Source organism: Cyprinus carpio, chromosome B17, assembly GCF_018340385.1.
Source record: "Cyprinus carpio isolate SPL01 chromosome B17, ASM1834038v1, whole genome shotgun sequence".
NCBI lineage: Eukaryota > Metazoa > Chordata > Actinopteri > Cypriniformes > Cyprinidae > Cyprinus > Cyprinus carpio.
Window position 1 is genome coordinate 1318370 of NC_056613.1, and position 25811 is coordinate 1344180.

A 25811-nucleotide genomic window follows, 5' to 3' on the forward strand; every position below is an offset into this window, starting at 1 on the left:
TCAATCAATCAATCTTTTTTATCATACAAAATAAGCAAAAATATTAAATGTATTTAAATAAGTAAACAAATAAATAAATAAATAAATACATTCTACCTCAGTTTTGCTTTTGTTATATTTACTTTAACAACACAGCATTTTTACATATACAAAAATAACCCAAAAACGAAATATATTAATATTAACAAGCTTGCCAATTGTCTCATATAAACCTGGAGCGTAAAGATGAAATAAGCTCTGGCTGGTTGTTTGCTCTGTTCCTGTCTGAGTGGGCGTTTGTTGGCCAGAATGAGCTGCAATGTGGAGCCCATTTCCAGCCAGAAAGCCTGTGTGTGTGTGTGTGTGTGTGTGTGTGTGTGTGTGTGTGTGTGTGTGTGTGTGTGTGTGTGTGTGTGTGTGTGTGTGTGTGTGTGTAGTTGAGAGTGTTGGTCAGGACAGGTAGAGAGCAGATCTTTCATCTGTGTGTCGCTCAACAAGTGTTTCTCATGCAGCTGTGCAACAGGTGTGTGTTCGGCTCTCAGCTGTCAGCGGCTAATTAAAGCCAGCGCCACGACTCTCCAATCAAGCGCTGATGAGCGAGAGCCATTCATCTGAGCCACAGCAGAACCAATGCTTCAACAAATATAATCAAGCCTGAAAAACACTCCCACCACCAAACACCACTGGAGGACTGAGAACCAGCCAAAACCCAGACAGCACCCAAGCACGGAAAAATCTAATAATTTAATCTCAACATGACTATAAAAATAACCAAAAAATATATATATTATAAATATAAACAGAAAATTCTATATTATAAATAGAAATAAATGAATAACTTGATTTTTTTTCAAAATTTTGCGTTTATTGAACAATTACTTTTGTTGTTGTTTTTTTTTATCATACAAAAGTAACAGGTAAAATGAAACACATAAATATAAATAAATAAATAAATCAAACAAATAAATAAATAGATGAACAAATAAGTAAATAAATAAAACAAACCAAACCAAATATAAATGTATTTAAATAAATAATTTTTACCTAAATTTACCTTTTATTATATTTACTTATATTTACTATAATTTACTTTACTTTTTTTCTCATTCAAAAGCAATACAAAATAAAATGTAATAAATAAATACATACATATAATTTTGCTTTAATTTTATTTATTTATTTATTTATATATATATTTTTTTACTTAATTCAGGACCAAGATTTTATATTGGATATTTTTTGTCTTTTTTTTTTTTTTTATAACCGAAAAAAAAAAAAATTTGTATACATAAATAAAATCTAACTAAATTTTGCTTTAAAAATTACTTTAAGATCCAGATTTTACATCGAGTACAACAGTATTTTTTTATCATACAAAAATAACTAACCAAATACATAAATTAGAATTCATACATGTATAAATGAATTAATTCTTTTAAACTAATTTTTTTAATCATACAAAAGTAACCAAATAACATTTTGCTTTTATTGAACTTAATTCAGGACCCGGATTTTACATTGGATTTTACTGCAATGACTCAACACCTTTTTTTTTTCACTAAAAATAACCAAATCTAAATCTAAAAATAACCAAAAATGAAACATATTAACTATTACAAGAAATACATATCATGTGAATGCGTTCCATGTCAGCAGACAAATATAATCAGAAAGGACAAGTGAAATCCCAAAGCACACGTGAGCACAAGAACAAATGGGAAAAAAGACACCTAATGGTTTCTTTCATCAAAAACAAAAATCTAATGTTTCATCAGTTCCGGCTGTGACTCACAAAAACAATATGCCCGCAACACACCCAGAGGAACAGAGTGCTATTACAGAGTCTAAATCCATCAGCGCTCCGGGAGCTTCACTAATTGAGTAATATTACAGCTTCAATTGTCTTCTCACCACTTCAGGGGCCAAATGATTGATCAGCGCCACCAATGTCTCGCTCCAAACTAGCGTTCAGATGCATTGCTAAATGATGCTCATAAATGAAGATTGTGAGAACACTGAAGCGTCACACCCAACACAGAGTACATCAATGAATCCACCTGTCCCTTCAGTTTCTGTGAACGCATACATACAGCAATAAAGATGGCATCTGCTGAAATGTTCTCCCCCTCGGGCCATCCAAGATGTGGATGAGTTTGTTTCTTCATCAGATTTGGAGAAATTCCACTGCAATGAATGGGTGCCGTCAGAATGAGAGTCCAAACAGCTGATAAAAACATCATGATAATCCACAAGTAATCCACAGCACTGTTTATCAGCTGTTTGGACTCTCATTCTGACGGCACCCATTCACTGCAGAGCAGCCATTGCTGAGACACTGATACAATGCTACATGTCTACAAATCTGATGAAGAAACAAACCCATCTTCATCTTGGATGGCCCGAGAGTGAGCACATTTTCAGCAAATTGTCATTTTAGGGTGAACTAAGCGTAACTTTAATGTCCTTCAGGCTGTTTGGACCTACAGTACAGAATTTGTAAATTATGTAAATCTTGGTGATTAAATTGGAGCTTAAAATATCATGACTGAGCTGAACAGCTGCTCTGAGGGAGACGCCAGTGACATTATAAGAAGATTAAAAACATTATTAAACAAATCATATATTTCTGTATAGGGTTGTGCTGAGAGACGATAGTATCCTGTATCGATGATAGTCAGAGATATCACCTGTGGCTGATGCCTTTGACCATAACAAGACGATTATTATTATAATTATTATTATTATTATTATTGTCATCAGGGTTAGGGTTAGGTTTGTTGTGCTTGATAGTATGGCTGAACAATTTAGCCAAAATATATATCAATTTGGCTATTCTTCTTATTATTACTATTAAATACATTTTATACAATAAAAATATATTTAATAAAAAAATTATAAATTGAAAAACAATAAATTATTAAATACAAATACATTAAATACTAATAAAAAAATACTATTCTTATATATATATACTATATATATATATATATATATATATTATATATATATATAATATATATATATATATATAATATGGCTATTATTAATAATTATTATAATTAAATTATATTCAATAAAACAAATATATTAAATTATTCAAAATAAGTATTGCAGAAAAATAAAATACAAAAGAATAAAAAACACTAAATAAAAGCAAAAATAGAGAAACTACTATTGTAATATTTCACTGAAATATAAAATAAAAAATCAAGTATAATAAAAATAATATAAACATTTTAATGATTTTAAAAGTTAAACCATCAAACTTTTATTTTGGCAAAAAGCACAGGGAACCCTGTGAATATTAAAATACTTGTAACAGTAACACAGTTTTATTCTAATATTTGTCTGTGATCATGTTCCAGTGAAGTTCTGTAGTGAGACTCATTCCGGCTCTGTTTCCGGCAGGATTTTCCCGTATTCCTCATGACCCATGACTGGTTTAGGCCCCGGAGCCCCTGCAGCCAGACTACTGTTAGACTTTTATTTAAAGCGCTTTCCTCCGACAGCATGACAGACGACACACGTTCATTAGTGAAAGCCACTGTGTGTACTGCAGACACCAGCTCTGAATAGCACATGAATAATACATGCAGTTATTGAATATTAAATTGACTCTTTAAAAGGGGAGTTCTGTGTCAGCCGGACAGATGTGTGTGAGATCGGCGCTAAAAAAAGATCACGCCTGTAAATAGCCTAAAAACTCAACACCACCATTCAAACATCATCTTATCTCACTTCACACTTTTATGATGTTTTCTTGTGCAAAAACTCAACACCACGATGCAAGCATGTTCTTGGCTCACTTGGTTCACGATATTGGGAAAAAATTGCACTGTTATATGAAAAACGACAGGAATTTAGAAAAAACAAGAGGATTTAGGAAAGAATTACCGATTATAGAAAGATTGGAGTAATTTTTGCAGTAGAATGCATCTTCATAGAAAATATAAATAATTGTTAAAAAGTTTGAACAATCCTTGTTATGGTTAAACAATTTGTGAAAAACTTGAGAAATCTCTTTCCACTCTCTACACTTTTTTCCATTTAATATGACTAAAAATCACAATTATTCTTTGTAATTTTTTAATTTAATTTGTCATTTTAAATTTTAATAAAAATATTCAATAAAATGATAAATATCCTGTAAAATAAAACAAACTATGTATAAACTAGAAAAAAAATTATAGTACAACTGTAAAATTACAATACTAATATTTACATCTTCATTTTCAAACATTATGTAAAATGAAAAAAAAAAAAATCTTTTCACTCAAGATTTCATTCACTGTTTTTTATCCAGTCAATATTATTACAAAATATTAATAATAATTATGAGTTTTTTTATTCTTATTCTTGATTATCTTCTTAATTATTAAATACAAATTTAAATATTAAAAAAATACTGCTGTACTGTAAAATAAACTAATATATATATATTTTATATATATATATATATATATATATATATATATATATATAGATATCTATATATATATATATATATATATATTAGTATTTCCCCCTAATAATAATAATAATATAATGCGTTAATGCGTACTTGTATTATGATTATCAATCAATACAAATTTGCAATAAATATATAAATATAAATATATTTTTTATTTATAGGACAACTGTAAAATTAATTCATTAAATATAATTAATAAAATAAGATAAATAAAAAATAAAATATATTATATTGAAATATATTGTAAAAACACTATTGTACTATTGTACTACATTTTTTTTCTTTTGTAGTAAAACTATAAAATTTCAAAACTAGTATTTTTGTCTTCATTTCAAACAGTAAATCATCCAGCATGGCATATATTTGATAAACTGCAGTCTTCAGTATGATAATCGCGTGTCAGACTCTCAAACTCAGATACTGTATCATCATGTGATTCTCTCACGTGTTCTTGTTTTATGCAAATCTGTTTTTTTATTCTCTGCAGGACGCCGGGCAAAATGAAAGGTCCTGCTGAGAGCAAAATAAATTAGATTTAGATTTATCTGCATATATTACAGCTGTGTTCATTTCTCTCTCTGTCTTCAGGAATCCAGCGCTGCCTGGAATAAAACAAAATTCTGCACCGCTGACCGGCAGACAGAAACATCAGCAGCATAATCACAAACCCCCCCGACATCACCTCAACACTTCAGCATTTAAACATCACCATTTAAAGAGAACAAAACCAACACGAGATGAAAGCTGCTGCCTTAAAACTCACTATCACAAGTTCTGAATTGTTGCTAAGGTGTTGGTATAGTGTGCTGGGTGGTTGTTAGGTGGTTTCTTACTACTATCCAAGTTCAGAACGGCCCATACAGGAGTCATCTTCTGGTCTCTTCAGTGCAGGTCTGTGGGATTTGTTGCTCATTTGATCAAACCGAGATGCACAACTAATCAAAAGAAAACTGAAATCGCGATATGGCTTTGTGCAATTATAAAACTGAAAAGACTGGGATTTAACTACTTAAATATACAGCAAAGCAGCTCAGGATCAGCGGTAAGTTAGCAATTAATATTATAAAGTATATTCCTTAATTGCATTACTAATTATTAATAATTTATTTATTTATTTATTTTTAGTGATGCACCAAAATTTCTGCAACTGAAATATATTAACTACATATTAATTTTTTGTTATTATTATTATTATTAAAGCCACCATTTAAATGTTTATATTTTCAACAATAAACTTGAATAGAAACCTAATTACATCATATTTTTTTTTTATATAAAAGCTGCCTTAAGTGCAATTTAAATATTTACATGCAACTCTGTTTGTATTTTAGTGTTCATCACATAAATATAATTAATTAATTAATTATTAAATAACATTTTATTAGTTATTATTAGTTTGTATTTGAATGCTGATTATTAAATAAATGTGATTAACTGATAATTTAATCCACTTTATTGTCAGTTTCAGTTTTTGGTCAAATTAAAATTTTAATTTCAGTTTTTAACAAAGAAGCATTTCAAACCTGGTGCTTTTTACACATCCATGCAAAAAAAAAGAAAACAAAAAAGAAAAAAGAAGACCAGAAAAATCACAATTATATTTTTCCCCAAATTGTGCAGCCCAAGTTTAGTATGTAAATCAAAAAAAATAAATACCAATACTCACCCTTCAACAAAAAAACACCACTAACAAAGGTGCGAGATCCAAACACGCGCACCAACAAAAGCGTCAGTCCACCTACATCTGTGATCATCAACGACGCTTCTCTCTTTCTTCCAGGAAAGAATGCAGTGAAATGCAGACTGATTGTGATGATGGCAGCACTGTTTAAATCAGATGAGTCAGCGTCTCTGGCGCACTGGAGAGCCGCTGCTGTCATTGTTGTCACCTTGTCCTCCACGAGGCTCCTCGCCATGTTGGATGCCCTTTATTGCAACCTCATTAGCTCCGGCGCCTTTGGCTCCAGTCACACACAGGGAGCCTTTGCACCAGAGTTTCTATGGCAACATGCACCGAGACCTCGCTGCCTCCGGGAGCCAGATTTAACCAAACCACGCCGTATCAAAGCGCAGGGCTCTGACCAGAATCACTGGAGCGCTGTCAACCACCGAAGACGAGCGAGAGACCTGCCGGACAATCAGAGTCAGCCTTTTCATGTAGCTGATAAGCAACTAAAATGCATTAGATGATGGTTTCAGCCATGTCCGCATCTAATTTATGTAAAAAAAAAAAAAAATTCATAAGTGGCTTTGGATAAGAGCAAATGCTCAATGAACTTTAACAAAAGTTGCAGTAAAATGAGTAAGAAATAATCAGGTGTCATATTAAACCAGCAGGCAAATATTGCATTGTAGAAAACCTTTATTTACTGATTTATGTTTTGATACCTCATAATTATACAGTAAAACAGTCTCTTGAAAACAGAGATTAGACCACATACTGCAGCAGTGGAGAAAAAAAGAAAGAAAAATAGATTTTTTTTTCATTCTGAAGAAAATGTGACTGAGGTCATTTATGTATTTATGTACATATTTATATTTGCACTCAATATTTTATATATATATAGTAAAAATTTTAATTGTGATTAATCACATGAGTTTTCTGTAATTAATCACATTGTTATGCACAAAATTCAATAATGAATTCAAAAGTAGTGAATTGCGCACTTTTTTCATTTAAAATGAACAAAAATACAAAAAAAATTGAAATAAAAACACATTAAAAAAAACAATATGCCAGAAATAACTTGATTTTTTTACAGCAGTGTTCAGCAGTTAAAATATTTCTTAAACATTAATGTAATCAAATTAAATATAAAACCAAAGCTATCTGCCACTGCCAGGGCATTAATGTTTTTAATTTTTAACAGGCTCCTTAGAGACCTGCACGATCACGGGACCCAACGCATAAGCTCTGAGTCCAGAGCCTCGATCATAACATTATAACAGGCTCCCTAGAGACCTGCACGATCACGGGACCCAACGCAACAGAGTGTGGGAATAATAATAAAAGCGTCGTTAATGCTCGATAAAATAACTGTTGGTGTTAATTAATTAATGCGTAATGAGAACATGCCCAGCCATAATATTTATACAACCATGTAGCATTCTACGTATAAAGAAATTACAGAATTTTCATTTTTAAGGGAACTATTAGAGAATACTGAGATGCTAAAATATTGTCCGCAAAAGGGGAGCAACTGTTTAGTAAAGTTACCCTTCATAAACAGTGTATGTATGCCAATATGCATGCTCAGACAAGCTGCAGACTTCACTGGGAGACTCTCACAGAAGAATGGGAACAGCCGCTCGCTCCTCAAACATATGGTCGGTACCAGCAGCAGCGCCATTAGCAAAGCTCTGGTTGATTTTCAACAGATGGGCGCATGTAAAAAACCCACTACTGCTTGAGACGATGTGATTGGTTTTAATACGAATCATATACATTTATGACATAACCGTCTCATTATCTTCTCTATTTTTCAATGGCGTAATTAACAGGCTGCTATTGTTCTCGCCGGGAGCTTTAACGAGAAGCCAAGAACAAGCGATAAACTCCTGAAAGATGAGCAGTTCCTCCGCTCTCTTCTGTATTCATCTGCTGTCAGCTTTACAGGCGCACAACAAATCAATGGCATCTTTCTTCGTTTCAATTAACAACACATCTTTAATGGCTCACATAAAAAAAGCAATTGCAAACAAAAGCAGCAGGATATTTTTCATGGTCTCAGCGCATTAGTGATTAAAATCTCATTCAAATTCATTTCTTAATAAAAAAAGTTGGTTAAGCAGCTTGCAATTAGGAGTCACCTGCTACTCTGGGACATATAAAACACAGACGATTAGATAAGGAGTCTGATGACTTACCATAAAGTAAAGAAAGGGGGATAACACATAACATAACATAACACACAACACAACACATAACATAACCATAAATAAAAATAAAGCCTCTACTGCCCACCAAGGCTGCATTTATCTTATCAAAAATACAATAAAAAGTGCAATAATGAAATAATGTAAAATATTATTTCAATATAACTGTCTTCTTTTAAATATATTGTCAAATGTAATTTATTGCTGTAATCAAAGCCAAACTTTCAGCATCATTACTCCAGTCTCCAATGTTTTGTTTCGTTTAGATTTTTGTTTGTTTTAATTTGTTCTGAAACCTGTGGTAAATGGAAGTAAATGCATATATGTTTAAAAACATATTTATTAAATAATAATAATCATCTAATAATTTATTAAAGTGTATTCATTTTAATCTAAAATCATTTTAGAAGTTCAATAATCCTAAATCATAAGTTTATGATAATACATAGCTTTGTACACATAAATAATAATAATATAATAATAATAATAACATCATAACTCACTAAAACGTATTATTAATAAAAATAAAAAGTATAATTCATAAATTGGTTATTATTAATAAAGTAATAATTAATAAGTCATAAATCTAAACTTATTAAATATATAAACACTTGCTATATATAAGTCTTTATATACACACACACATATATACAGTACAGGTCAACAGTTAGGAAACATTACTATTTTTAATGTTTTTGAAAGAAGTTTCTTCTGCTCATCAAGCCTGCATTTATTTGATCAAAAATACAAAAACAAAATGTTACATATTGTGATATATTATTACAATTTAAAATAATTGTTTTTAAATTTATTATACTTTAAATTATCATTTATTTCTGTGATGCAAAGCTGAATTTTTAGGATCATTATCACATGATCCTTTAGAAATCATTCTAATATGATGATTCATTATCAAAAATGGAAACAGTTATGCTGCTTAATATTTTTTCAGAACATGTGATACTTTTTTTTAGGATACTTTGATGAATAAAAAGTGTAAAAAAAAAAAAAAAAAAAAAACAAAGAAGCTATGTTTTTAAAATATAAATATTTTGTAATAACAAAACATACACTACTAGTCAGTAATTTGGGGTCAGTAATTTTTTTTCTTTCTTTTTTTTTAAATAAAATCAATACTTTTATTCAGCAAGGATGTGTTAATTTGATAAAAAGTGATAGTAAAGAAAATATATTATTAAATATATATTATTAGAATTTTTTTTTTTAATAAATGCAGTTCTTTTTAACCTTTTATTCATCAATATATTAGACAGCAGAACTGTTTCCAACACTCATAATAAATCAGAATATTAGAATGATTTCTAAATGATCATGTGATAGACTGGATGTTACATGTGACACTGAAGGCTGGAGTAATGATGCTGAAAATTGCAGCTTTGCATCACAGGAATAAATTATTTTTTTTAAGTATATTCAAATAGAAAACTATTATTTTAAGTTGTAATAATATTTCACAATATTACAGTTTTTTCTGTATTTTTGATCAAATAAATGCAGGCTTGATGAGCAGAAGAGACTTTTGTTTCCAAACTTTTGACCTGTACTGTATATATGCACACACACACACACACACACACACACACATATAAACATTTTATAAATATCTTGATATTTACAGTATATGTTTTATGAAATTACCACCATATATGCATAATAAAAAACCCAAACAAAACAAAAAGGCCTATATAAATCATGATGGTGGTGATTCACAATATTGGTAATTTTTATAACTTTAACTAAATAATAGATTGAGTAAACATTCAATATCACAAACAACCAATTATTTATCCAAAAAAGCAGCTGGTGAGAGCAGCATTTCTCCAGCAGCTTCATGCATGATGTTGTATTGTGTGCTGAGTGGCTCAATCGATCATCAGAATCATCATGTCTCACTCTCTCTCACTCATACAGGGTCTGTGGAAATGGCTTCGACCTCTACATCCAAGGGTGGATGGACGGTTTGTTGTGGCTCGTGGACGCCTTCATATAAACGCGCCGCTACAAGATTTATTCAGCTGCTTTGACACCAGCACACTGCGTTTCCAAGAATCCCTCTCAATCATGACACTGAGTCAGAGCGCACTCGCTCCGAGAAGATGATTTATATCACAGCGCAGAGAGAGAGACTGCAGGATTCACTCTGACCACCACAGTACAAGATTATGAAGAGAAATCAACAAATAATAACTGATAATCAGACTAACCAGCAACGGCAAACAACAGGTGAAGTAAATGCGCTTGAAAGTGAATGCTAAAATGACTACAATTCCAATGGTTATTTAAAAACATTAAATAAAATTAATAATAATTTGTATGGAATTGTAGAAATTATTGATAAAAAACACACAATTAGGTCCATATATTTGGACACTGACACAATTTTTATAATTACGGCTCTGTATGCTACCAGAATAGAATTAAAATGAAACAATCTAGATGAAATTGAAGTGCAAATTTAAGCTTTACTTCAAGGGGTTGAACACAAATATAACATAAAACGCTTAGGAATTAATTTTTTTTTATACACAGACCCCCCCCCCCCCCCTTTTCAGGAGCTCAAATGTGATGGGACAAGTAATTATAATCATAAATAAAATGTTCATTTTTTATATTTTGTTGTGAATCCTTTGCAGGCGGTGACTGCCTTAAGTCTGGACTCATGGACATCAGCAGAGACTGGGTTTCTTCTTTGTGATGCTTTGCCAGGCCTTCACTGCAGCTTGACTTCAGTTGTGGTTTGTTTGTGGCTCTTTCTGCCTTTAGTTTTGTCTTCAGCGAGTGAAATGCAGCTCAATCAGGTTGAGATCAGGAGATTGACTCGGCCATTGCAGAATACCTTCAAAAACTCCGGGGTTGATTTTGCTGTATGTTTTGGGCCATTGTCTGTTTGTACTATGAAGCGCTGCTCAATAAACTTTGTGCATTTGCCTGAATCTGGGCAGAGAGTATATCTCTATACACTTCAGAATTCATCCGGCTGCTTCTGTCTTCTGTCTCATCATCACTAAACACCAGTAACCCAGTGCCACTTGGAGACATGCTCCTGCCATCACACTGCTCTGTGTTTCACAGATGATGCTGTGTGCTTTTATCATGAGCTGTTCCAAGACTTCTCCATACTTTTTTCTTCCCGTCATTCTGGTACATGTTGATCTTAATTTCAGTCATCCAAAGAAGTCTAATCTGGCAAAGTCTAATCTGGGGTTGTTTGTACCTTGTAGTGAAGCCTCTGTATTTGCTCTGGTGAAGCCTTCTCTTGATTGTAGACTTTAACAGTGACACGTCTGCCTCCTGGAGAGTGTTCTTCTCTTTGCTGGATGTTGTGAACGGGTTGTTCTTTACCATGGAGAGGATTCTCTGATCATCCAGCACTGTTGTCCTCCGTGGATGTCAAGGGCTTTTTATGTTTCTGAGCTCACCAGTGTTCTTTTTTTCTCAGAACTTACCACACTGTTGATTTGGCCGCTCCTGTTGTTCCTGCTATCTCTCTGATGGATTTATTTGGTTTCTGAAGCCTAACAATTGTCTGTTTCACTTGTATGGAGAGATCCTTTGACTGCATGATGTTGGTTCACAGCAACAGCTTCCAAATGAAAATGGCACACTTAGAATCAACTTCAGAACTTTTACCTGCTTAATTGATGTAGAAAAAATGAAGGAATGACCCACATTGGTCCATGAAACAGCTTTTGAGTCAACAACAATAACAATATTTTCTTATTTCCTTGTTTTAATTTTGGAATAAAACCTAAGTATCTATGAACATAAAATACAAGTAACTGAAACTGGAAACCATAGACCACCGGATGCAAAAGATAACATTTGTTACATTTTGATTGCATGACCAACCGCTTTCACAAAGCCTTTTTCCTCCACATCCGTGTGGTGCACCAACCACATAGAAATCAATGCATCCACAGCATAAACTCAAGACTAAAATGGATGTGCTGCTAACATCCGCTGGGGCGTAACACATTACACGACTCTTCACTGCGTTTGTTCGTACCCGCAGCCCACGGGCTCCATCTCTCATTTCACAGACACAAATAACATCCGTGAGCGTCAGGAAAGAGTTCACCTGGGAGACCCGCAGCCCACGGGCTCCATATTTAGACCGGCGCGGTCCAGATATAGCGTGGGTGCAGATGTCTGTCTGCCTGTGGCCATTGCACACCAGATTGCACAGACCATTACCCTCATAGAGAGATGCTTATCACCCACAAGAGCTATTAACCTATATAAGGCCTGGGAAACAGAGCACGCTGCCGTAGTAATGGCTAAACCTCCTTTACACAAGGACATGCTTATAAATGGCTGCAAGCCAATAAAGGAGAACGGACAGACCACCATCTCTAACAGTGACGCCCATCTTTCCCAGTATTTTTCTCATTCATTTACTCCACAGGCATCTCAAAAACTCCACAGTGACTTATAAGACAGATCAACCATCTCTAAGATGAACCAAATGACTAAAACATTTGATTTCTGAAGGATAAAGAGACAAAGGTGACCCAACTAACAAAAATATGTTCTAAGAACATTCTGCTAACGCTCCCATTAAGTTATGAAAATTGTATTCTCTGAACATTCAATACATCTAGTGTTTTTAATGTTTTAAAACCTTTTTATTTTCTTGGTTTTTCGAACGCTATAATGGGAACATTCTGTTTTACCATTTTTTAAACATTATGGGAATGTTACTTTTGAATGTTCTCTGAACATTCCGAAACAAGTAGTAACATTTAAAAAATGTCAGTTGAACACTCTACTAAAACGTTTCAAAACAACATTCCATTAACAATGTATAACGTTTTTACAATTGAACTAATGTTCTATTAATGATACTGAAAGAACGTGTGCTCATAACTTTGATCGAACCTTGGCAGAACTTTAGCCAAACTATTATTAAAATGCTACCTAGAAGAACAAAAATTTGCAGTAAACCGTACAAAATCCAGTGTTTATAATTATGAAAATACATTAAAATAATACGATAACAAATACCAGTATGCAATATCAAGCAGCATAACGATCTTTGGAAGGCATACCATTAAAAATAACTGGAAACAAAAAATGATACCAGAAGTTTCTTAACGTTAAAAATGAGGTGGATTGTTTGACTTGACTACTAAAGATTCATGAGTGTGGATGAACTTTCCTTTTCTTGTTTTAGAATATGTTGGAACTAGTATTGGTTGGTATATTGTTTGGGCCTGGATGTATTTGTCTGGTTGGGTGCATTAAATACAGCAGTCCTACCTTTGGAGTTTTGGTGCATTTCCCCGTTCTTGCATCTTTGATGTAGGTGATGTCCAATAGATCTGTTTCCTGAAAGAGGGAGGGACAGATTTTATGCCAAAGCTCACAAAAACAATTCCATGCTGTTGAACCGAATCAATATGTAGTTAAATATCACAAAAGCCATTCAGACATCACACAAGGTAACAGCACGGGAAATGTTGACAGAGAAAACAATGACGGAAAATCAAGAATAAATAATTAAACAGACTTAAAACATAGTGACTAATTCACACACGCAGATCCAGATCAAAGAATTAATTGAAAGGCTCTCGTTAAAGTACCCTGGTAAGGAAATGACGCAGGGCCAGAGCACCGCATTATTTGCGTCTGCAGTGTGTAATGGACACGCTGATAGATACGCTTTCTGACAGCTGCAGCAGAAACCAAAACTGACGGCATTCTGCTGGAACGAACGAGCTACAACAGCAATGATTGGAGGGTAAAAGTAGAGCATCATTATTATGACGGTGAAACCTGAATGTCCTCATGTGCTCCACAAACAACTTCTAACATTTGTCAACTTGACACATGACGGTGCCCTGTAATGTGACATCATACTCTAAAAACTAAACCACATTTGTCTGATTCCTTTATTTTTACTAGAATGCTGATTTATGAGCTCATAATACTGTAAGTAATGTATACATAAAAACAAAACAAAATACAGAACTACAATATATAAATATGAGCCAGGGCTTATTTAAGCAATCTCATGCCTGCAAGAGTGCTGTTGTTTACCAACATGAATATCACAAACAGCGGGATTTTGACATTTCTTTAAAAAAAAGTTCCATAAACAATAATTTAATACTGAGTAACTTATATTTAGGCACAATAGAAGGGTGTAGGTTTGATTTTCACAGTGGTGGGGATTTAACGATCAAAATTATTTCTAGGGACAGTTTAACATGTCCCAAGTGTCCCTACTAAATTCTATATCCTTGGCACAATATCACCAGTTGCTTTGCCGTTGTTGTTCCATCAGCGAAAAGAGTTAAAAACAAACATAATAGTGTGTCTGAGCAAATCACTGTAGTGCTGTTTTGTTTCGGGATGGTCCAGCAAGTAAGTTGAGTGAACAATTCAATGACTCACTCATAAGCGCAGCAGTTTCTTTTGTGCCTGCATGAATCTATATGGTTTAACAAGTCACCTGAATTAATGGTTCACTGACTAAATCAGTGTTTTGAACAAATCGGTTGAATGAATCATTAAATTACACACTTATAAAGACCTACAGCGCCAACTACTGGCGTAACGACGCAACTTGCAGAAAGAATTACTGAAAAATACACAAGCACTCTGCCTGGAAGAAACAAAGATATAACAGATATATCTTATAAAACATATATTAGGTATTACACATTATATCTGTTATAATGTTAGACCTTTCAAAAAATCCACATCTGTGATTAAACCAACACTTTCTATAAGGATAAACTCGCACAAAACCAACAATTATAATTTCACAAAATAAATTCATGTCCTTTATTTCTATAGTATACTTCTCTTCCTTTCTAGACATTTTGGATGGGCTACAATCCCCAGCCCTCGCTGACACACTTTTGTGTGCGTGACACACTTCTGTGAACGCGGGAGGACAGCAGACTCCAGGAGATTATATAAAGACATCCAGGATGTCATTTGTTCAGAGCTTTGACCTAAAACACTAACACAGGACAAGAAACACGTCTCCTTTAATATTCACTAGGCCACTAAGTCATTTCCAACGGAACTCACATTTAGCCTACTAACTTTGAAATCAAAACATGCAGAAATGACATTGACAGGAATCCAAACAATGCAAATGTAAATGTGCGAATTTTATGAACATGTGAAGGTCCCTGCATGCGTGCAACTACAATGCAGTGCAGTGGCTATTTCTTCGATATAGTTTCCCTATTCTATGACTAGGATATAATATTTATGATAATTGCAAGTGCGTGCCAAGGCTGTCTGAATAATGAAAGCATCTCTCACTCAGACGGTTCATCTATGAAAACCCGCGTATGGTGGCGGGAGCTTCACCAGTGCCATGGCAACAGTGGATGGAGGTGGTCTGTGACGGGGAGTCGGGCTAAAGCAATATGAAGACAGACAACAGAAACCCTTGAAATCAGCTTGCAGAAGACGTCGCCAGCGAGCCCAGACTCCTGCTTCTGAAAATCCATTGAGACTACATGATCAAATATCTGTTAGTTCAGCAGAGCAAACCGCACTCTATTGACTCTCCATCCACAGAAAACTCACAAACCTGCTACAGAATTCAATAATGGGCTGCTTGTAAGTGACTGCGATGATTTGCTCGACTCTCACTGGCGACAATCCGGCCTGCAGTGCTGCTAAATATAGAAACTCATGTATTGATTCAAATACACGCTTGCTTTGCATAACAATACAGGATGCTATTATATTACTATTGGCCAGAGGCGCCTGTGCTGGAATTCTGAGCGTATTTTATGGACAGGAAAAACTGTCAGGTTTGCTTTCATTGATTGACAAGTAGATTGTTATCGGAGTAAAAAAACAAAAACAAAACAAAACAAAAAAAAAACAGGGTGAATCTCACAAAACCTGTACAGAATGAGTCAAAATATAATGAAAATATATTGAAATGAAATATATTGAATGAAAAAAAAAAAATATATATATATATATATATATATAAAAATATAATATATATAAACACACACACACACACACTTAAATATAGATATTTATAATAAAATATAATACAAAATGTATATATATATATATATATATATATATATTAATAATGTGTATATATATATATATATATATATATATATTAATAATGTGTATGTGTAAATCGCATCCGAAATAAAAGAAATAAAAGTTTTTGTTTACATAATATATTAAATTAAATTTATGCATTTAGCAGACACTTTTATCCAAAGCGACTTACAGTGCATTCAGGCTATCAATTTTTACCTATCATGTGTTCCCGGGGAATCGAACCCCCAACCTTGCACTTGTTAAAGGAACACTTAAAATAAAAAACAAAATAAAAAACATATGCGTGTATATGTATATGTATATGTATATGAAAATGCTTTTGTTTCAGCCAATCTATATGCACAGACACTGAATCTGATAACTGAATGCAGTTTAGGTGTCCCGAGCCCTTCGGAGTCCGTCACAATTAACAGCGTTTTATTCAATACCATCTGGTATCTCAGATGAATATTATTCTGATGTTACTGCTGCTCTCGGAAACTGACATGAGAAATGACATGCTAAAGTTTGCTGGAATACACTCGCACTCAACTGAATCATAATTGATTCTCTTACATAAAAGAGCAAGAGGAGAGCAAAGACTGTAATATGCTGCCAAATCCACATTCAACTCATATGACCTCACTTCCTGTTGAGTTTACTCTCAAAGCGTGTCCAGGTCACACTTTACCTTGAATAAAATTAAAATATACAATTTAAATTTTATCTAGTTGCCAAGTCAACATTTCTCATTTTAATTTAATTTAACTAAATGTACTAAAATAACTAAAACTGAAATAAACTAATTTAAAAACTATATCAACATAGATATAAAAACAAATACATTACAAATCTTTAACTAAAATTAAAATGACAACTGTAAATATAAAAATAAAAACTGATTCAGAATATTAATTAAAACTATAATAGTATCTCAATGATCCTAAAATAACACCATTTACAAGAAATACAAATACTTATTTATTGTTTCTACTTCAAAATTTCATGCTTACTGTAATGTGTTACTTGCAGTTTCTTTGCAATTATTTATGAAATTTACTAGCAATGTTTGAGTGAAAATTGTTTCAAAATGAATCTGACACCAAGTTTTTTTTTTTTTTTTTTTTTTTTTTTTTTTTACGTTTCAAAAACAAACAAACAACCAAATAAATAATTCATTTTTTAAATGACATTTAAAACCAGGAACATGAATTATGAAAGTGAACAGGGTCAGTTTGATTTCATGTATAATTCTGTCTATAAAAACAAAAGATTGGTTCATCAAAAGAGGTGAATTAAGATGTAAAATGAACAAGTGCAAAGTATTCTTCAACATTTTTTTACTCAAAATCAATGTCATGGCAGATGAGCTCTTCATTTTCTGGTTTTATCAGCTCAATGCCCTTAACTTGCCATAATAAGATACGATTGTGCTTTATGACGCTTTCTGAAAGGCAGACTGAACTGATGTTATCTTACCAAACATGCTTGTGATTCTTGTGTAATCATGTACAGCAAGGCTGTATGCTTTTAATACGGTGTGACGTCTGTTCTGCTCTTCACTCACACTTAACTACATCAGATCATTTCAGCACAATCTATTAGATGCTGTTTATCAGCAGCTCCAGGTACATCAGTCAAGATCAACACTGAATGAACAGTACGCCTTTATTTTCATGTTTAGAATATTAATGCAAACACAAAAAGTGAAGGACAGACTCCGGAACAGTTCAAATGAAAAATCATCCATACTTGGATGAAAATCTCTCATTTAAAGTGGGAAATCTCTCTGAGCCAGACTCTGAGGCGATGTGAGCATTTGGCTGTCGGTGCTCCATCTGGACAAAAGACTCAACCTCACTCCCTCCGGACAGACTTTGGAAAGTGACACCACACTAGATAAAACAAACTGTTTCCTTCTGATGAGATGCAAATCTATAATGTCTCGTTTTAATGCTCAGGACGCTGGAGCTTAAGGGTGAAGAGTGAAATTTTGAATTAAAATACTTTTAATCTCACTGGCAGGTTAGTCTCAACGTCAGGAAATCCCATGATCAAAACACCATGTTAATTGAAATAAATTAAAGATTTAATTTTACAAATAAAAAAAATCATTTTAATGTCAATTAAATGTAAGAGAATATTAAAAACATATTAGAGAAATATTCATTTGCATTTATTTCCAAATAGTTGCAAAGGCAAAAAATAAATAAATAAAATGAAATAAATAAGAAATCAAATTTTCATTAAGTTTAAGTACTAAATGAAGAAATTAAAAATTAAGTAAAAAATATTAAAAACTAAAAAGACATTTCATTAAAACAAAAAAACTGCAACAAAATTACTAAAAACTTTAACTAAAATTAAAACTAGAATGGGAAATACATCAATAAAAATTACATTTAGTGTTAATTTAAATAAATTCAATGAAATAGAATATTAAAAAACTTATTAAAGAGATATATAAAAAAACATTTCAATTAGTTTAAGTACTAAATGACGAAAAAAAAATGAAATTAAGGTTTATAAAAAACTAAATAGACATATTTAATCAAGAGAACAATCTAAATTAAAGCTTTAACTAAAATGAAAATAAAAATACAAATGAAATAGTGATAAATAGTAAGGTGGTATAACAATAATACTAGAATAACAGTGCGATGGACAAACCGATCAGCAAACACTGCACACAAAACCGGGACGCACTTGTGATAACAAAATAAATAAATAAATAAATAAATATTAAATATAACATATATCACACATTTCAATTGGGCTGCACTGGATTTTGATTTGAGAAATTTTACCTTATTCTGATCTGTCCAGTACAGGAAGTATCCCTGCGGATCGACGCGCAACGTCACTGGAGTCACCGTAGATGAATCCTAAGCAGAGAAAAATGACAATAAGTATAAATACACAGCAGAATTAATGTAAAAATGGTAACATATTCACAATATGCATTAAGCTCCCGTGAAAAGACAAAGACATTCTTTAATGCACAGATGTATTTTCTTTTGAAAAAGGCTGGAAAGGGGGAACTGAGTCAGGACATAACAAAATGTAAAATAGCCAATAACTTTTCATTTACACAGACCATGATTTACCACTTGCTATTGCTAGACAACAATTTTGAAAAATCCACATCATGCACATGAATCTGAAAGCAAAATGGCATTATTTTTGGACACTACAGCTGGAGGAGAAAGACGGATTTGAAATATATACATCATAAAAGTTTCCTTTTACACTAGCATATAGATGAGCTCTGAGAAGAGTTATAATTAACTAAAAAAAAAATGATTCTTTAAAATAAAAAACTTCAATGGAAATAAAATAAAATCTGCAGTTTTATTTCTGATACATGCAAAGGCAACATTTTACATTTTTGTTTAGTTTAACTTGACATAATAAAATAACTAAATAGAAAGCACTTGTTATTGTTAGACAACAATTTTGGACAATATGGAGCTACAGTACATGTAAATGCAAGATGTCAGTATTTTTTGGTTTGTAATGTCATACATTTTAAGAGTATATATCTGCTGAAATTTTCCTTTTACACTAGCATATAGAGCAGGATTATAATGAACTAAAACTAAAAACATAAATAAAAATAGCTACTTGAAATAAAATAAACATTAAATAAAATAAAATTAATTCAAATATAAAAAATATATATAATATTTCTCATTTTCAGTTAGTTTCACTTGAAGTATTAAAATAACTAAAAACTAAAAAAACGAATAAATAAAATTAATAAAAACGACAGATTCATAAAATAATAAACACACAACAAAATTACTAAAAATAAATACAAATAAAATAAAATTCAAAATATTAACAAAAGCTAATAGTATGTACTAAAATAACAATGGCTTAGACAAATAGATGGAATAAAACCCATTCAAGTTGTAACAACCATTCCACATTAAGGGCAATATGTAACACAATAAAATAATAGGGAAGGGACACCCTCCAACTCTTTTGCACAGATTATAATTGCCAACCAATCAGTACATAACATAAAATATTTAGAGGACAAAAGACCACCCCACCACCATGCAGTAATACCCTATAAATCAAAACCATGTCCATTCAGTCCTTCAATATGCACCTCCTGGAAACACACACTGGGGCAAGAATATAAATATTCTATGCTGAAGTAAATGAAAAAAACTCTAGTCCAGTGACGAATGATCTGATTGTCAGCGCACAAAAATGTAAATTCAGTTTGCTACCACAGTCTTGATGGAAAAAAACTCCTCAAAAACCAAGAAAAAAAGGAAAAAATCCAAACCCGGACGATCCAAATGTCCAAGAGAAGATGTTGAGGTAAAGTCCGTCCAGATTTTAAAGATTCCAGATAACACACCAAACAATAATTAAAGGCCAGAAGGGAGAAAGCTGAACGCCAACTCAAACCCTCCTTTTTCTTAAAACAATCTGGCTTCCCCCACACTGGAACTGTTACAAAGACCTATTTTGATGTCAAATGGCAGAATATAACCCATAAAATTAAATTATAATAATAATAATAAAAAAGGCATTACTTGAAATAAATAAACTGAAATAAAAAAAAAAATACATATATTTTAAAATACTAAAATTATACAAAAAACTAATAAATAAAAATGATTAAAAACAATATAGACTAGTAAAATAAAACATGCAACCAAATTACTAAAACATTAACTAAAACTAAAATCTCAAAAATCTAAATTCTAAATTCAAAAAAACTAATAAATAAAAATGAATTAAAAACTATATAGATCAATAAAATATCATGAACTAAAATAAAGTCATATCAGTGAAAATAAAGGAATATTTGAACTTAAAATAAAGTTAAAAATATTAAAGAAAGTTCTACAGTAAAACAGCAGTGGCTCTGGCTCAGAGCAAATAGATGGAATAAAGCCCATAAAAGTCTAATTTTGATAACATATGGCAGAATATAACCCATAAAATTCAATAATAATAATAATAATAACAAACATTTTGTTAGTTGAAATAAAATAAACTTAAATAAAAATAAAATAAAAGATCATTTTTTAAAAATCTAATACATGTATAAAATAAAAATATTTCTCACTTTCATTTAGTTTAGCTTGAAGTACAAAAACTAATGAATAAAAATGTATAAAATATAGTAGTCAACATTTGAAGTGGATCAAAACCTTTCATCAAAGTTGTCCTAGAATCGTTCTTGTCTTAGGACAGCTTTGATGAACTTTTTGATCCACTTCAGATGTTGACTACTGTATACATACAGACTAATAAAATGACAAAATAATTAAAACATTAACTAAAAAATCTAATAAAATTCAAATAATTAACAAAATCTTATAGCACATTCTAAAATAAGTGTGGCTCGGAGCAAACAGACGGAATAAAACCCATAAAAGACCAATTTTGATAACATATGATCTCTACATGCAACTGCAGGAGTTATTTTAAGTGCACTTAATAAAGAGCACAGCAGAATCAAAGTCTTGTGTAAGCCGACGTCATGTTTCTGTGGGAGGTGAAGACTAATCTTGCCTTGCGCAGCAAGAACACTTGGGATTTCTGTGGCAATCCACTTGAAAACATGTTTCTCGATACGATCTCGGGACGGACCGAAATTTGAGTTTTGACTCAGAGGTTGCATAAGCGCTCTATATTTGTGTGATTCACGCTTGCTGGTAATGATTTCCCACCTGGTGGAAGGCACAACATTCAAGTCACAGGTCTGTTCAAGTAGAACCAACGTCTCATCCGCCGAACGAAGGGGAGCATGAACCGTCCTCTCCACAGAGAGCTGTAATTGATTGTGTTATTTTAGCTCTTGCGTGGGTCTGCCCACATTCTAACGGCACATCTAAGTTGGGCGGCGCGGCGTGTCTTCGCTAATGTAAGGCAGGCAAGGAAGACGGGAATTTAAAGCATGAAAGTTGCCATAGCAACAGGCCAACATTTCCCATTTTATTTGCAAAGAAAAGCTTTTAAACGTCAACATTTTCAGCATAAGCTCATGTAAAGCTGCACGGCATTATTGTGCTGATGGCAGTCAGACTCCTCCAGAAAACTCACACCTACGTAGTGATTACGGCTTCTAAAAGAGCATGGATACATCCATAAGATGGGATTTTTCCCCCGCTTTTAAACCTGAAAATATAAAACCAAGATGCGAGATGAAGCGATATTTCAGATTCTGGGTTATCTTTAAAATTGAGGCAGAGACACACCTTTATAACATCTCAAATCATTCTGCAGAACATCATCATCTGGTTTTGTTCAAATACATTCTAAAACCCATGTTTATGTTTATTATTCTTATTATGTTGTGTTTAAATGGGATAGAAGATGCTAGATGAATGGTATCAAACTTAAATTTGTGATAAACAATGTTTTAAATGAGAAAATGCTGAAAATTGTATCAGACTTAATTTAAATGGTATTAGACTTGAATTTGTAACACTAACATAATAAACCAGCTTTTTTGACAGAATTTATAGCAGAAGTTTCTAAAATGAATGTATTCAGCTTTAGAGCACTATATAATAGACAAAAGTGCTGATGTTACCCACATCAACAAATGTTTTACCTTAGATCATTTGAAATAAAAAAGTCTAAAAGGCTAGAAAAATTCTTATTAAATGTACTAGAGATACACTAACACAACTAACCAGCTGTTTTGTAATGAAAAAATGTTTTAAATAAATTAAATTAGGAAAAAAAAATGTTAGAAAAATGCTTAAAATATCAGACTTCACTGTATTTTTACACTAACATAATAAACCAGCTTTTTTGGAAAGAATTTATAGCATATGTTTCTAAAACTAATGTATTTAGTTTTCATCAAAAAATGTTTTACTCTGGATAATTTGAGTAAAATTAGAGTTGCACTAACATATTAAACCAGCTGTTATAACAGCAGGTTCTAAAATGAATGTAGCCTGTGTGATTAAAGCTAAAAATAAAATTAATTTTTGATCATTTTTAAAGCATTACATAAGAGACCAAAGTACTGATGTTACCAACATCAACAGATGTTTTACTTTAGATCATCTGCAGAACAAGAATCTCAGAATCTCTTGATCAAGATATGTGTGAACTAAAAGCAAAAGTCCAAGAATTGGTCATTAAGACCCATATTGTTCAACCACTAAATATTATGATTCATATTATAATATTATGATAATACTATTAATAATATATGTAATATATGTATTATTATACACAATATTAGGGGAAATATGCTAAATATTCAATAAAATGCTTCACTTCTTAAAATCTGTGGTAGCTTTTCTGGACAGAATTTATAGCAGGTTCTAAAATGAATGTAGCCTGTATGATTAAAATGACCAAGAATGGCTTTTACATTTAGCGTTAAAGCATTAAAGATACAGATGTTACCAACATTAGTAAACATTTTACTTTACCTGCTTTACAACACCACATCAAAATCTCTTAATATTTAATGTGGCATAGAGAACACTCCAAATGCATTCTCAAATGCATGTTAATATTTCTTGTTCTGCTGATAATTTGCAATCAAACAATTATTTAAATGCTAGAAAAATGGTATCAGACTTAAATGCATGACCCAGATTTTTTTTATATATATATATATATATATATATATATATATATATATATATATATATATATATATAAATATATATATATATATATATCAGATATAAGATTTAATGAATTAGAGTTACACTAACATAATATAGCATCTTTTTTTTGGACAGAATTTATAGCAGAATTTTTCCAAATGAATGTATGGCTTTAATATTTAACCTTTGAGCATTAATAGACAAAATTACTGATGTGTAAAACATAACCACATCAAAACCTAGTTGATTCTTGATTAATGGTGCAACCAGATATTCAAGATCAGCATGGACTAAAAGCTCAAGTCCATTAAAACTCATATGCAAGGAAATACACTCTTAAAAATAAAGGTGTTTCACCATGCCATAGAAGAACCTTTTTTCATCTAAATGGTTTCATGAAGAACCTTCAACATCTGAAGAACCTTTCTGTTCCACAAAAGCTTCTCTGTGGTGAAAGAAGGTTCTTCAAATTATAAAAAGGTAAGAAAGAGATGGTTCTTTGAGGAACCAGAAATAGTTCTTCGCTGTGAAGAACCTTTTAAGCACCTTTATTTTTAAGAGTGTACTTCAGTCAGTCTATTACAAAATTTATTTATTTATTTATTTATTTTTAATTAATGGTAAAAAAAAAATAAATAAATAAATACTAGCACTTTCTAAAAGAAAACTCTTTCTACATTAATTTTTATTTTCAGTGTAGGGAGAACATATACTAAATATTCAATAAAACCCCTCATTTCTCAACATCTGGTACAAAATAAAGCATCTGCAATAACAGAAACAAATGAAATCATGTCTATGCTTCAAAATACAGGAAATGTTTGACATTTATCATATGCGAAGTCTTTAAATTCCTTCATCTAGAGCTGCAGGGAGTTTTTCCTCGCAGGAAACTCTCTCATCCAACAGGTGAATGTGTGTGAGATCCTCAGCACTCCATCAATGCTCATGCAGCACTCGCTACAAAATGCGACATATTCTCTAGCAAACTGCACGCTTGTTTTAAAGCCTTCATATTACAGACACAGAGTGAGCAATCACATATGAGCTTGTTGCATCAGTGCAGTCAGGTTTCCAGTGACAGACCGATGCAGTGATACATTACTGCACACAAAGTAACCTGATGTCATTCTCGAGGCTCTGCAGAGATTCTGACACTCGCTCCAGATGGAGTCTTTGCTGATGGACTCAGAAGTCAAAGCCCGTCTAACATCGATAGAGCTCAATGGGGAGCTGATTGAGAGGCTCTGCGGCGTCCGTTGCGTTCATGCTGGGCTTGTAAACAATGCAACATCCGCGCGAGCGATCAAACAAACCGCATTCACCGCGCAATCATCACATGCATTCATTCTCTGACTTGAAGACGTCAAACACACACACACACACACACACACACACACACACACAGGCTGATGGTGACTTACCTCATCCCATTTCATAAATCTACTGCCTCGCTTCAGACTCTCGGACACGCGCACCGGCTTGAGTTGAAGCGCATGAACGCCAGGTTGAGCTCCAGCCATCCAAGCTTCAACATTTACACCCAAAGCAGCGCAAAAATAAAAACAAAAATCAAGAGTCTCTCTCTTTCTTCTCCGGGAAGAAGCCCAAGCGGAGCGCGCTGGATGACAGCGGAACAGTTGTGGTGAATGGAAACGCTTTACGCGCTCGGATGGTCATCTAGAAGCGTTCAATTCATGCTGCTTGACTGGACTGAACGCCGCAGATCTGTGGTTGAGAACGGAAGGAGTGATCGAAAACGCGGAGCAAATGAGCAGCGGAAAGAAAGAGCGAACATAAATGATGGAGGGAGAGAGAGA

The 25811-nt window shown here is 32.6% G+C and overlaps 1 protein-coding gene across 1 annotated transcript in view; it reads right to left on the minus strand.

Annotated features, from left to right (window-relative positions):
- The window catches only part of LOC109055842 (1-phosphatidylinositol 4,5-bisphosphate phosphodiesterase beta-1-like), a 50233-nt gene extending 24422 nt beyond the window's left edge, over positions 1 to 25811 (minus strand). The window contains exons 1-3 of the mRNA XM_042743067.1: positions 25416 to 25811; positions 19192 to 19269; positions 13607 to 13675 (exon numbers count right to left, since the gene is read on the minus strand). Of these exons, the coding sequence (XP_042599001.1) occupies positions 13607 to 13675; positions 19192 to 19269; positions 25416 to 25514 (246 nt within the window). The 5' untranslated portion in view covers positions 25515 to 25811. The remainder of the gene's footprint in view (positions 1 to 13606; positions 13676 to 19191; positions 19270 to 25415) is intronic.